Raw genomic sequence first — 15,879 nt, 5'->3', positions numbered from 1 at the left:
CTTTAAAAAAAACTGTACAGTTTGAAAAAGAGAGACTTTATAAAGTAAAATGCTACACTGTTATCTGCTGTTTTGTGTTGGTGAACAGTGAAACTTTAAAAGACCATAATAGTCACAGACACAAAATAAAATCTAATCCATTACAGCATGTCATTTTACAACTATTGACCCTGCTCTACTGTGTGTTTAACCCCAGCAAAGGGATTAAACGCACAGTAGAAGTGCCGTTTGGGACCCGGAGTGTACTACTGATGCCGAGCAGAACTTGCCACCAATCCAATCGGCAGCACTAGTCCTACGACTCAGATGTGCAACAAACAATGCTTTTTGGATCAGCAGCAGGTTCTTCTTGGGACCAGCATTTCTACTGTGCTTAACCCCCTTTGCAGGGTTAATCATATAATAGAGCAGGGTCGAAAGTCATACAATAAGACGCTCTAAGGGATTAGAGCATATAATTTTTTTTCTATTATGGCCTTAATGTATCTGGCCCAAAAGCATATTAGGCTAAAAACATTTTGCCCCCTGCTTAAAACAAGTTGGTTTTCACCAACAGGCAGGATCGTCTAAACTTTATCCTACTGGTTAAGAAATAAAATTGGAAAAAGTAGAAGATACCAAGGAGCGCTACCAAAAGCTAAAATGTAAATGTATTGGATAGTATAGCTATAAAACAGTAAAAATGTATTAGTTAGGTGATAAAAAAGGAAGACTTGACAAATGAACTGTGGGCAAACGCAGAAACTTAACCACAGATGCCAAGCTAACAGTCCAATTTACTCAAATCTAACTTTAACACCAAAGACAAATTGTGCTAAAACTCACATTAAATAAAAAGCATAAATGGCTAAAAAGGTATAAACCTAAACATATTAAAATGTAAACGAGTTCAAAAATGTATATAATTTAATACAAAACCACAAAAATTAAGGTCGACCTTAAGAAAAATAGAATAAAGATAAAAAACAATTCAATAACAAAACAGTTAATACAATAAAATAATATATAGACAAAATATGAGCCTGTAAATTGATTCAACAGGACGCTGATAGAAGCTAAACAAAGTTCAAAGTCAGTGAGGTTTCCAACATGACAATTCTGATCATGAAGTGGTGTTCTTTGTAGTTTCCTAGATGGTAAAAAAAACTTTGTGTTCGATGTAATATCCTCCTATGAAAGAGGACAAATCCACTTAAGGCAGTATCATAAGATGTTATTGGAAACAAACACTCTGTACTCACAGTATATAACTGCTATAATCTGCGTGGTGGTGGAGCGCTGATAAACCAACACGCAGATTATAGCAGTTATATACTGTGAGTACAGAGTGTTTGTTTCCAATAACGTCTTATGATACTGCCTTAAGTGGATTTGTCCTCTTTCATAGGAGGATATTACATCGAACACAAAGTTTTTTACCATCTAGGAAACTACAAAGAACACCACTTCATGATCAGAATTGTCATGTTGGAAACCTCACTGACTTTGAACTTTGTTTAGATTCTATCAGCGTCCTGTTGAATCAATTCACAGGCTCATATTTTGTCTATATATTATTTTATTGTATTAACTGTTTTGTTATTGAATTGTTTTTTATTTTTATTCTATTGTATTTTTCTTAAGGTCGACCTTCATTTTTGTGGTATTGTATTAAATTATATACATTTTTTAACTCATTTACATTTTAATATGTTTAGGTTTATACCTTTTTAGCCATTTATGCTTTTTATTTAATGTGAGTTTTAACACAATTTGTCTTTGGTGTTAAAGTTAGATTTGAGTAAATTGGACTGTTAGCTTGGCATCTGTGGTTAAGTTTCTGCGTTTGCCCACAGTTCATTTGTCAAGTCTTCCTTTTTTATCACCTGATACATTTTTACTGTTTTATAGCTATACTATCCAATACATTTACATTTTAGCTTTTGGTAGCGCTCCTTGGTATCTTCTACTTTTTCCAATTTGTCTAATGGTAAGGATTTGAGAGACCTTATAGCAATCCTTTGGAGTTTGTGTAGATGTTTCATTTTGGCGCAGGTTATCTTGGTATTTTTTAAGAAATAAAATTACCATCTTCTGGATGGAAAGTTTAAACTATCTCTATTAATAGATACGCAATACTTATATTTATTTTCGTTATTTCTTTATTAACATTAATTGTGATAATAAAAAGGTGAAGATCTGTATTCTACCAGGTCCTTACCTTGGTTAACCTATTTAATAGGTGTAGCACTTCATCTTTCATTGGCACTGAAGGAAAATTAAACCATTCCAGAAGATATATGAAGAATGACTTTTCTTGAACCAGATCCACAAATGAAACCAAATTATGGTCCAGCTTACAAAGAATGTTTTTAAGCGCTCGCTCTCTTATTTCCACCAGTTGATGCCCTGTCGGATGTTTAAAAAAAGACATTTAAAAAAATGTAAGTCAAAAAGCAACAGTCATTTCATTAAAAAATATATAAAACATATACAATAGTTACTATATATATATAAAAATAAATAAACAAGGTTTCTCAAAAATGATCCCATTTAGCAGGTGTCAGAGCTGCTTTGAATGACTGGGACAGAACGCAATTTTGATTTCAGGTTGGTATGTGAAGGAAGCATCTGCAAATGCCCCTCAGTGTCCAGATAAAAGTTAATCATTTCCTTAAAAATTATTTTAATCATACGTCTCGTTTTCTGAAAAAAAGGATCATAGCATAGGTACTGTACATGTCTCTTTATGACATAGAAGACAAATGAGGAAATAGATAATAAACAGCAACTATCACTGAAATAACTATTTTTAAACAGTATAACAATATTACAAGTGTATGTTAAGGGATATAAAAAAAATGTTTTCAGATTCAGTTTCAATATTATATAAGTTTCCAATTTACTTCTATTATCAAATTCTTGGTATTCTTTGTTAGAGACACCTAGGTAGCTCTACATGGCAGGAAATAGTGCTGCCATTTAATGCTCTTAAACAAAAAAAACATTTTTTTCTGTGGGAACTAGAACTAACAATCTTTCAGAAGAGTCACAGGACTCTGTACATACAGGTATACCCCGCTCATACAGCGGGTTAGGGACCGGAGCCCCGCTGTAAAGTGAAAACCGCCTTAAAGTGAAAGAAGGTGGTTTTAGTTTTTTTTTTATACTTGCCAGTGTGTTTAAAGACTTGAAAACATATTTGAACTAACATATATTAGGTGTGCAATAGTGCTATGTTTAGTTTAACACTCACACAGCACAGTATTCAATTAGTATTCAATAAATACTGTACCTGTAAAATAGTGACAATTACTGTAGTAAAATTTGCTAGACTATAAAACTGAGACACAGATTGCACTTTAATGCTGTAAACAGAGTGAACTGCGCATAACAAAATGGTGCCAGTCCCTTTTCTCGCAATCGCACAAAGATTACAGCACTGTTTCAAAATCCTTGGAGGTTGAACTTCAGCTCCACAAAGCGCTGTATTAGCGAATCGCTGTAAAGTGAGGTATACCTGTAGTTATGTACCACCTGTCAGCAACACATTAGCTTTTAGTTTAACATGTTAACAAAATGTGTTGCTTGATAAACTGCTGCTCTTTCATAAAAAAGAGATAGCAAAATCTTATGTAAAATGTCCCTTTAATAAAAGGTATTAAGGAAAAATGATAGACATTGTATTGTAAAAATGCAATATTTTATTTACTGTGTTTTTAACTATTGCATAAACCTTGAACACGCATTATTGCTCTATAGCAAAAGGATTTAAATTCAGTCAGCAGTGTCATCATATATTTCAAAGTCACCGAGTAGCAAAAAAACAACGGAATGGAATAAAGGTCTTGAGACTTTATTTATAAATAAATTGACCTGATGGAGTAGAACATTAAATGTTTATGTTAGAGAAACGTTGTTGTTACTAACAGCTGAGCAAACATACAAGGATTAAAAAATAAGCATAACATATGTTACCTAGCTTTTTGACCAGCGCAGAGAGATCCATCCTTATATGTTCCTTCTCCACGTTCTTCTTCAAAATTTAAGTGGATTTCCTATTCAACAAAAATGATTAACTCAACTTAAACTACTTCAACATTAATACCTATGCGCATATGTAGTGTGTGACGTTTCACTAACGCTTTACTTTAAACAATTACCAGGAACTGGAAAACACTGGATGTTTTTATAACTGCCATGCAAAAAAAACACGAGTAGGCTGCACAAACCTGTAAAGAATGCTCCGGAATTATACCTGAAGCAGGCCGCAACAGACATGCTCACCAACTGTAGCGGCTAGTTCCCATGGTAGCGGCTAGTTCCGATCACTCTATAGGACAATTTCGACATCGTATCAGTCACGTGATTGCACTCTGATCACATGGTACAGAGAGTTGAGGAAGCAGAAGTGCGGGAGACTTAAATCAATAGGAAACTGTAGCGGTTTACTTCTGCCTCTGACTCGCTGTGCTTAGGTTTTTTTTAATTAATATTATAGAGAACACGAGAAGCATTTGTTACCTCAGATTTTTTTACACATAAAAGAAACAAAAAGTTGTAGATCCTGAAGCACAACTGAACTTTTTATATAACTATCTATAAACAAACTTGTTGGATTATTGATAGCAAGGGATGATGGAAAGACTTCTGTGTTATTGGTATAAAGGGGGCATTATTCTCTCGCTCTATCTCGTAAACACACTCTCTGTTGCTCTTTCTCGTAAACACTCTGGGCTGGATGATTAAAAACTCTCTGGGCTGGCGAGATTATTAAAGAATGCTCGCCAGTCCTATTTCCCTGGTGGAATGATCTAAAGACACTTTTTACCCTGAAAACAGGGTGTCTCACTAAGGGGTGTATACTGCATTTCCATATGAAAAATGCACAATAAAATTTGTATTTTAAACACAAATATTTGACCCTATATATATATATATATATATATATAGCAAGAAAGAGTGTTTATTATATATATATAATCTGTGTCTGTCACTCTGACAGCGAGAAAGGGACAGACAGGTTAACACTGTCTCGCTCTATGTTGCTCTCCCTCTGTGATGAAAAAGAGTTAAAGGGACAGTGCACTGTAAATCTGAATGTGTTCCCCGTTACTTGTTATATCAGCTACAGTACAGCATATAAAATGTATGAGAAATTGCTCAGTCATGCTTCTTTTTGAAATCAAAGCCCTTCAAAATAGGCTTAGCTTGCTGACAGATCAGATCTCGTTATCACTCAAATTTCTTTCTCTCTGTTATTTGTATTAAGGGGCATTATTCTATCTTCCTGTGTGTCTGTTAGAGAGTGAATATGACAGAGTGAAAGACACACACTGTCTTTGTCACTCTTTCGCTCCCTTTTTTCTCTCTCCATCTTCTCTTTTTCTTGTCTTTCTTTTCACATCACTCTCTTCTTGCTCTTTGTCCTCACCCACTCCTTGTCTCCTCGCCCGCTCCTTTTCTACTCTCTCTCTGTCTCTCCTTTTTTTCCACTTTCTCTCCTTTTTCTACACTATTTCTTCTCTTTTTTTCTCTCTCCTCTCTCTCATTCTCTCTTGTTCTTTCTTTTACAAGAATACTTGTAAAAGAGAGAGGGCATGGCATCTAGGCTGTGTGACAACAGGGAGTGTGGCACAAGAGTGTATTGAGTGGATGGTAGATCATGAAGAGAAAAAAAAAGAGTTGGTGTTTTTTTGGGTGGATGGGTGACAGGATCATATCAAGTGTATGTATGGATGATAGGTCATAGAGTCATGTAACTAGTCTTTTACTTAAATTCTCTCTCATATGAAGCAGACATTCTCTCTCCCTGTGTGTCTGTTACTCTGTTAGAGAAAGTGAGTATGACAGACAGAGAGAGAGACAGACAGACACTCTGTCTTTGTATCTCTCTAGTTCTTTTCCTCTCATTCTGTGTGACAAGAGGGAGGGTGGCACGTGAGTGTATTGGGTGGGTGTTGGATCATATAAAAAGGGTTTGTGTTTTTGTGGGGGGGGGATGGGTGACAGGGTCAAATCAGGTGTATGTAAGTAGTATAATTATGTAACTAGTAAAATATTTTATCCACTGTGTGTGTGCAGATATATGCATTATATGTAACAAAAACACTTTGTGTTTTTTCACAGATCTAAAGATGATCAAGTTTTGGTATGTACAACAGAAATTTCCCTGTCATAACAAGAGAATGTGTGTGTATGGTATAGATCAGCAAATAAGCCACATATTGCCAAACAACTACACATTTTACAGGACTTCGACACTGCAAAGCAGCTCAAGATTACACCACTTGAACAATCCTGACAAAATGTGTGTTCCTGTTCTTCCTTGTTGTCAGGTCTGCTCTGCAATTCTCACTGTAGCATTGCCCTATATACAGACAGTCTCTCAGAATAACTACAGTATGTGGTGACTTCATTTCTGGTCTCTTTTACCTCTGGGGGGGTTGTCCATGTGAGACTCACTAAAATATCATATACCCAGACAATGTCATGATAACTGCAGTATTGAGATAGGTGACATGTGAGACTTATTGTAGCATTACTGTATAAAGAGATAGTCTTAGTATAACTGCAGTATGCTGCAGGACATTACAGAAATAGCAGGCAAAATTAAAGGGACATTGTACACTAGATTTTTCTTTGCATAAATGTTTTGTAGATGATCCTTTTATATAGCCTATATAGTTTTGCTTTTTTTTTTAAATAACCTTGTGCTGGTTTTCAAACTCCTAACCAAGCCCCAAAGTTTGAATATACTGATGTCTACAGACTCCTTGTTGTGTGATAGGTCTTTTCATATGCAGGGGAGGGGGGAGTGTCTGCCCTTCCTGCTTTCCCAGCTCATTTCAGTTGGTGTCCCAGCCTAACCTTATCAACAGTGCTAAACTTGGAGCTTCTAAGTTTTTAAAAAAAATTATACTGGATCAGAATCTGCATATTCTTCTTTATGTAGTAGTATCTGTTACATGCGGTTATATGAAATTTGTGTATACTGTCCCTTTAACAATGACTGTACATTATAATGCTTTAACCATGCTTAGATAAATATTATGATCCAGATTACAAGTTGAGTGCTATTTAGCGATTTTGCTTGTTCGCAGACACAGCTTGAAGTAAACATTTAACGTGTGGGCATTTCAAATTAGCTGCAAAGGAAAAACTAGATTTTGTTACGTTTTTAAAATGTCTCTAAATAAATAGTTTCCTTTGTTCTTGGGCTACTATTAAATAATATAAGATAAAACATGAAGTTATAAAAAAGGCTTACTTGAACATCTTGCATTCATGAGTCACAGCTTTGTAGACTGAGAAAGGCTAGGGGGTGGTTTGAAAAAAACCTCTTAAAGGATTACTTTCTGTTATAATTTTTAAGCTAAACTACTAACATATTAAAGTTAATAAACATTAATTAAAACCTACTGACCTATATTTTCTCCAAAACGAAGTTTCATAATGTTCTAAAAGTTATATCTTTTATTCGCCGATGATGTCACGTTATCCTGCCCACTATTTTCAGCACTGCATGTTCAAAATACTTAAACCAATAACTTTGTGTTTAAAGTGCCATTTTGAAACCTAGGTATTGTAAACGGATTGGTACAGAGCAAAGGATACCCACGGAGTGGGTTTGGAAAACAATTAAATTTGCAGACAAGATTTCTGATATACGGTAGAGATATGTTAATGAAATGCTATTGATAAAAAGCGTATTTGGGGTAGTTAGTTAGTAACAGGCATAGAAAATATTTACTTACAGTGGCCCTTTAAGAGCCAGTCATCAATCAATGCTTTGCTGTGCTGCTTCATATTTGACTGTTTTCTTCAAACAGCATTTCTCTCTGGCTGCACTGTGTTAACAGAGCACAGCACTGAAGAGAACAGCCTGATGTAGAGTAGAGCAAAGCAAAAGTAGCAACAGTTCCTGCATGTGTCCCATTCTTTCTGCAGACATGCTGCATTTTCTGCAATGACATCTCAGATCACAGCATGTTCATTTTACATTATTGTGTATGAACTAAAAAAATTATTTACCTAAATACGTATTTTCATACTTTTGTTGATTCCAAAATATGCATTTTGCAGTAGTCTTCTTAAACCGGCGTCGAGCTGGAATAATAGGGAATATCCCAGAGCATAAGATGAGGTAAGCGGCACTCACCACAGCCAGGATGGTCTTCAGCAGTAACCGGAAAGCAGTCCAAGGGTAAACCACTAGAATGGACAGGCAGGCAGGGTTTGGCAACAGGAAAACAGTCAAAGGGTAAACCACTAGAATGGTCAGGCAGGCAGGGTTTGGCAATAGTAAAGCAGTCCAAGAGGCCTACTTATCAAGCCGTCAACTGTGCTGCATTCGCCGGCACCAATACGCTCGCCTAACATCGTGGCCACAGACCTGAATACGCTCTCCATATTTATATAAAAAGCTGCGCACTAAGTAAAGGGCGATGAGCAGCGGACTGTTGTTAACTGACAGTCATCGATCTAGCTGCTATTCGGCTATTTCACAGCTTTATTTGTACCCTGTCACTAAACACAGCCACTATACTAAAATAATTTACCCCTATCCCGCTGCTCTTGGAGCCCACCACAACTAAATAAAGTTATTAACCCCTATCTCGCCGCTCCCGGACCCCGCCGCCACCTACATTATGTTCTTAACCCCTAATCTGCTGCCCCCTACACCGTCGCCACCTACATTATGTTCTGAACCCCTATCCCGCCGCTCCCGGAGCCCACCGCAACTAAATAAAGTTATTAACCCTTAAACCGCCAGCCCCCACATTGCCATAAACTAAATTAACCTATTAACCCCTAAACCTAACAACCCGCTAACTTTATATTAAATATTAACTCATCCCGATCTTATAATAAATTTAAACTTACCTTTAGAATTATATTAAACTATTAATTAACCTACACTAACTATTATACTAAAATTACATTACATTAGGGAGTTTGGAGCTGTGTATTCTTTTAACACATGTTTATATAAAAGTTATATTTTTTAACTATTGGATTGCCCTGCTACTCCTTTGCATCAGTGCTGCTGTATATGCTTTTTGAATCTAAAATTACATTAAACTATATTCAACTAATAATTAATCTAACTGTTATACTAAAATTACATTAAGCTACAAATTAAATTAACTATATTATATTTAATATAGTTAGGTTTAAAAACCTAACCCTACTCAAATAATTTAATTCTACAATTAAAAATTACAAAGTTACCAAAAATAACAAACACTAACGGCTAGATTATGAGTTGTGCGTTAGGGTAAAAAAGCAGCATTAAGAGGTCCTAACGCTGCTTTTTTATGCCCGTTGGTATTAGGAGTCTTGAAGGTTTAGGTGTACTGCACAATTCTTTGGCCTTACCGCAAAACGACACGTAAACTTTGTAAAGTCTTTTTTCTATGGGACCTCCATAGAAAGAGAAGAAAAGTTTAGAAAGAGGGGGGGTGAGGAAAGTGGGTAAGAGGGGTAGGTGGTGAAGGTCGCAGGTGGATGTGTATGGTCAATCCTTGGAGATTATCTTCTGTGGAAGTGAGTCCCATAGGGACCAAATATCAGTGTTAGGTTTTTTTAAGGTTGTATTGGGTGGGTTTTATTTTTAGGTTAGGGACTTTGGGCCTGCAAAAGAGCTAACTGCCTTTTTAAGGGCAATGCCCATCCAAATGCCCTTTTCAGGGCAATGGGGAGCTTAGGTTTTTTAGATAGTATTTTATTTGGTGGGTTGGTTGTGTGGTTGGTGGGTTTTACTGTTGGGGGGGTTGTTTGTATTTTTTTTTTACAGGTAAAAGAGCTGATTACTTTGGGGCAATGCCCTGCAAAAGGCCCTTTTAAGGGCTATTGGTAGTTTAGTTTAGGCTATGTTTTTTTTTATTTTGGGGGCTTTTTATTATTTTGATAGGGCTATTAGATTAGGTGTAATTAGTTTAAATATATGTAATTTGTTTATTATTTTCTGTTATTTAGTGTGTGTTTTTTGTACTTTAGCTAATTTAGGTAATTGTATTTAATTTAGTTAATTTATTTAATTGTAGTGTAGTGTTAGGTGTTATTGCAACTTAGGTTAGGTTTTATTTTACAGGTACTTTTGTATTTATTTTAGCTAGGTAGTTATTAAATAGTCAATAACTATTTAATAACTATTCTACCAAGTTAAAATAAATACAAACTTGCCTGTAAAATAAAAATAAACCCTAAGCTAGATACAATGTAACTATTAGTTATATTGTAGCTAGCTTAGGGTTTATTTTATAGGTAAGTATTTAGTTTTAAATAGAAATAATGTAGTTAATGATAGGAATTTTATTTTGATTTATTTAAATTATATTTAAGTTAGTGGTTGTTAGGTTTAGGGTTAGACTTAGGTTTAGGGGTTAATAACTTTAATATAGTGGCAGCGACGTTGGGGGCTGCAGATTAGAGGTTAATAAATGTAGGTAGGTTGTGGCGACATTGGGGGCGGCAGATTAGGGGTTTATAAATATAATGTAGATGTTGGGGGCAGCAGATTAGGGGTTCATAACTATAACTTAGGTGGTGGCGGTGTCCGGAGCGGCAGATTAGGGGTTAATAAATATAATGCAGGTGTCGGCTATGTCGGGGCGGCAGATTAGGGGTTAATAAGTGTAAGATTAGGGGTGTTTAGACTCGGGGTTCGTGTTAGGTGTAAACATAAATTTTATTTCCCCATAGGAATCAATGGGGCTGCGTTAGGGAGCTTTACGCTGCTTTTTGGCAGATGTTAGACTTTTTTTCAGCCGGCTCTCCCCGTTGATTCCTATGGGGAAATCGTGCACGAGCACATACGACCAGCTCACCGCTGACTTAAGCAGCGCTGGTATTGGAGTGCGGTAATGAGCAAAATTTTGCTCATCGCTCACTTCTTGTCTGTTAACAACGAGTTTCTGAAAACTTGTAATACCAGCCCTGCATGTAAGTGAGCGGTGAGGGAAAACTGCTCGTTAGCACCGCACAGCCTCTAACGCAAAACTCGTAATCTAGGTGTATGTTACCAAAAAAAATAAACACTAAGTTACACAAAATAAAAAAGAAATGATCAAATATTTAAACTAATTACACCTAATCTAAAAGCCCTATGAAAATAAAAAAGCCCCCCCAAAATAAAAAAATCCCTAACCTACAATAAACTACAAATAGCCCTTAAAAGGGCTTTTTGCGGGGCATTGCCCCAAACAAATCAGCTCTTTTACCTGTAAATAGAAAAATACAAATACCCCCCAACAGTAAAACCCACCTCCCACACAACCAACCCCCCCAAATAAAAACCTAACTCAAAAAACCTATTAGTTTTTTGTAACTGTAATTTTTAATTGTAGATTTAAATTATTTGAGTAAGGTTAGATTTAAATATATAATATATTTAATTTAATTTGTAGTTTAATGTAATTTAGTATAACAGTTAGGGTAGATTAATTATTAGTTAAATATAGTTTAACCCCTTAATGACCAAGGACGTACGCCACACGTCCTCAAAAAAAATACAGTTAATGACCGAGGACGTGTGGCGTACGTCCTTGGTCTGGAAAGCAGCTGGAAGCGATCCTGCTCGCTTCCAGCTGCTTTCCGGTTATTGCAGTGATGCCTCGATATCGAGGCATCCTGCAATAACCCCCCTTGGCCATCCGATGCAGAGTGAGCCACTCTGTGGCCCTCTCTGCACCGGACATCGGTGGCCAGTATCGTTGGTGGGTGGGAGCAAGTCTGGGAGGCGGGTGGGCGGCCATCGATGTGCCGAGTGGAGTGGAGGGGGCGGGATCGGGGGCGGCGCGCGTGCACGGGGGGCGGCGGGCGGGCACGGGGCGGGAGGGAACCGCTACACTACAGAAAAATAAACTGTAAAAAGTAAAAAAATAAAAAGTTTTGAAAGCTGTAAATAAACAGCTAAGGGATCTGGAAGGGTTGGGGGTTGATCTTGGGGGGGGGGGGGAGAAGCTACACTACAGAAAAGGGCAATTTTTTTTAAAAAAAGGCACATTTTTTTACTAAACTGGGTACTGGCAGACAGCTGCCAGTACCCAAGATGGCGCCCATTAAGGCAGAGGGGGAGGGTTAGAGAGCTGTTTGGTGGGGGATCAGTGAGGCTGGGGGCTAAGGGGGGATCCTACACAGCAGCATATGTAAATATGCTAAAAAAAACACACAAAAAAAGCCCAAATATAGCTTTTATTTTAGTACTAGCAGAGTTTCTGCCAGTACTTAAGATGGCGGGGACAATTGTGGGGTGGGGGAGGGAAGAGAGCTGTTTGGGAGGGATCAGGGGGTCTCATGTTTCAGGTGGGAGGCTGAGCTCTACACTAAAGCTAAAGTTAACCCTGCAAGCTCCCTACAAGCTACATAATTAACCCCTTCACTGCTAGCCATAATACACGTGTGAAATGCAGCGGCATTTGGCGGCCTTCTAATTACCAAAAAGCAACGCCAAAGCCATATATGTCTGCTATTTCTGAACAAAGGGGATCCCAGAGAAGCATTTACAACCATTTGTGCCATAATTGCACAAGCTGTTTGTAAATGATTTCTGTGAGAAACCTAAAATTGTGAAAAATTTAACGTTTTTTTTAATTTGATTGCATTTGGCGGTGAAATGGTGGCATGAAATATACCAAAATTGGCCTAGATCAATACTTGGGGTTGTCTACTACACTACACTAAAGCTAAAATTATCCCTAAAAGCTCCCTACATGCTCCATAATTAACCCCTTCAGTGCTGGGCATAATACACGTGTAGTGCGCAGTGGCATTTAGCAGCCTTCTAATTACTAAAAAGCAACGCCAAAGCCATATATGTCTGCTATTTCTGAACAAAGGGGATCCCAGAGAAGAATTTACAACCATTTAAGCCACAATTGCACATGCTGTTTGTAAATAATTTCAGTGAGAAACCAAAAGTTTGTGAAAAAATTAGTAAAAAAGTGAACGATTTTTTGTATTTAATCGCATTTGGCGGTGAAATGGTGGCATGAAATATACCAAAATGGGCCTAGATGAATACTTTGGTATGTCTACTATAAAAAAACATATATATGTCAATGGATATTCAGAGATTCCTGAAAGATATTAGTGTTCTAATGTAACTAGCGCTAATTTAAAAAAATAATGGTTTGGAAATAGCAAAGTGCTACTTGTATTTATGGCCCTATAACTTACAAAAAAAGCAAAGAACATGTAAACATTGGGTATTTCTAAACTCAGGACAAAATTTAGAAACTATTTAGCACGGGTGTTTTTTGGTGGTTGTAGATGTGTAACAGATTTTGGGGGTCATAGTTAGAAAAAGTGTGTTTTTTTCAATTTTTTCCTCATATTTTATAATTTTTTTTATAGTAAATTATAAGATATGATGAAAATAATGGTATCTTTAGAAAGTCCATTTAATGGCGAGAAAAACGGTATATAATATGTGTGGGAACAGTAAATGAGTAAGAGGAAAATTACAGCTAAACACAAACACTGCAGAAATGTAAAAATAGCCTTGGTCCCAAACGGACAGAAAATGGAAAAGTGCTGTGGTCATTAAGGGGTTAATGTAATTTTAGTATAATAGTTAGGGTAGGTTAATTAATAGTTTAATATAGTTTAATGTAATCTTAGTATAATAGTTAGGGTAGGTTAATTAATAGTTTAATATAGTTTAATTTAAATCTAAAGGTAAGTTTAAATTTATTATAAGATAGGGATGAGTTAATATTTAATATAAAGTTATCGGCAGTATATCAATAAGGCAATCAGAGAAGTAACAATCTATCACACCCAGAAGCACACAAAGAAACACCTATACTTGGGCAGTGATAGATCGAATTAGAAAAAATTACATAGGCACAGGATTCGCGCCACAGGCGTCCGACCGGCATCAGAGAGGGAGAGGAGCGTGCAGCGATGACATCAGCGCAGCACGCATCCGGACCCGACACAGCCCCTGGCAACGAGCAGGGAAGGAGAGCAGGGTGGCGTGCCAAAATCATAATTTAAATATACTGGATATGCAAAAAACACATAGAAATTTGTACGTACAAAATACAAATCGTAATTGTTGTTTTTTGGTTGCAAGCTGTTACCAAAATACTCAAAACACTAATTACTCTGAAAGAAAAACTTATGCATACGAAAATAACAGCAAAATTAAGGTACAGTACACTGAAAACAGCGTAATTTGATTTTGTATTAGGTTTAAAATTTAAGTTTAAACTTACCAGCTAGTAACACAATTAGTAAATTAGCTTATTCAAAAATGAGAAAGCCACATATAATTAAAATAACAGAAAGGTGATACATGTTTATAGTGAAAAACATATATAAACCAATCTTGTCCTCTGACAGGTAATTTAAAGACACCTATCAGATACATAGCTTAATGACAAACTTCCTGTTTATATATATATATATATATATATATATATATATATATATATATATATATATATTTATTGTGAGTGACTTCCCCCTCAAGAGAAAAGTAAATAAAGGACTTTTGAGCAATATTTAAAGAGCATGTAGCATATTGAAAATATAAGGCTCCATATTTCACAAATACATGGATACTTGATGCCCTGTGTTTCTGGCGAGTCTTCAGATTCGCCAGAAACAGCAGTTATGAATCAGCGGTCACAAAGACCGCTGCTCCATAACCTGTCCGCCTGCTCTGAGCAGGCGGACAGACATCGCCACAATACAACTCAATCTAGTACGATCGGGTTGATTGACACCCCCCTGCTGGAGGCCGATTGGCCGCGAGTCAGCAGGGGGCGGCGTTGCACCAGCAGCTCTTGTGAGCTGCTGGTGCAATGCTGAATACGGCGAGCGTATTGCTCGCCGTAATCAGCGAAGTCAGGCGGACCTGATCCGCACTGTCGGATCAGGTCCGCCAGACTTTGATAACTAGAGGCCTATGTGTGAACATGACGCAGGAATCAAAGAAGAAGCAACTGTTTACTTTTGTATGTTAGGTTATTGGCAAAAGGAAAACTGCTAAAGTATCAAAGATTCTCCAGCTTGGAGAGAAACTGTAGTTAAAAATTCACAAGGGCTGAACTAACTGAATATTCAAAAGAAAAAGGGCAGAACTCCCCAGCACTGCGAGATCTCTCTCATTTATTTATGTGAATGAGGAACAAGCCCAGTGCAATATAACACTGCATGATATGAGAGTTTAGTTACACTTACACTTTCTACATAATATTTTATATTACTATACATTTCATATTGGGTCCTTTCATTATTATTACTTTTAAGCTTTGTACTCCCATTTATATTTTTATAAATTAAAATTTTGAGCTAGCAGAGATATTACACTTTCTTATTATGCTTTGTAGTTTCTGTGTTACTTTAATAATTTAGGATCATATTTTGTATATCTCTGTGTATCTTTTACAAATGATATTGCACCTTGTATTTGTTGCATTGCAAACTAAAACTAACAGCTTCAGAAAGTGGAAGGGACAGGGCAGTTCCCTGAGTTGAACAGGGGAGTTCCCAAGGTATGTCTGAAGCTATCTCACAAGTCTTGTGAAAATTTCTAAGCATTTTACACAAGTTGGTCTCACTGATTTGCCTTGCCAGCTGTATGCAGGTGAAGTTTGCTCAGAATTTACAATACATCTATGTTAACTAACAGAAACATAATATATACTAAAATATAGACAAAAGCAAATTAAATTGCAGTGAAAACATTTCAGTTTAATTTATAATTGATGCAAACTAACGCCTAGATTTAGAGTTTTGTGGCCAAAGGGGTGCGTTAGCTACGCGTGCTTTTTTTCCCCCGCACCTTTTAAATACCGCTGGTATTTAGAGTTCACAGAATGGCTGGGTTTTCAGTGCGTTAGGCTCCAAAAAGGGAGCGTAGAGCATAATTTAACGCCACTGCAA

The 15,879-nt window shown here is 36.7% G+C and overlaps 1 protein-coding gene across 1 annotated transcript in view; it reads right to left on the bottom strand.

Moving 5' to 3' along the window:
* RTTN (rotatin) overlaps positions 1-15,879 on the bottom strand; it is a 1,186,344-nt gene that overhangs the window by 1,101,129 nt on the left and 69,336 nt on the right. The window contains exons 2-3 of the mRNA XM_053714873.1: positions 3,958-4,037; positions 2,201-2,388 (exon numbers count right to left, since the gene is read on the bottom strand). Of these exons, the coding sequence (XP_053570848.1) occupies positions 2,201-2,388; positions 3,958-3,988 (219 nt within the window). The 5' untranslated portion in view covers positions 3,989-4,037. The remainder of the gene's footprint in view (positions 1-2,200; positions 2,389-3,957; positions 4,038-15,879) is intronic.

The sequence above is a fragment of the Bombina bombina genome, chromosome 5 (genome assembly GCF_027579735.1).
Source record: "Bombina bombina isolate aBomBom1 chromosome 5, aBomBom1.pri, whole genome shotgun sequence".
Lineage (NCBI taxonomy): Eukaryota > Metazoa > Chordata > Amphibia > Anura > Bombinatoridae > Bombina > Bombina bombina.
Note: the sequence above shows the minus strand (reverse complement) of the source record. Positions and strands in the feature narration are given on the sequence as shown.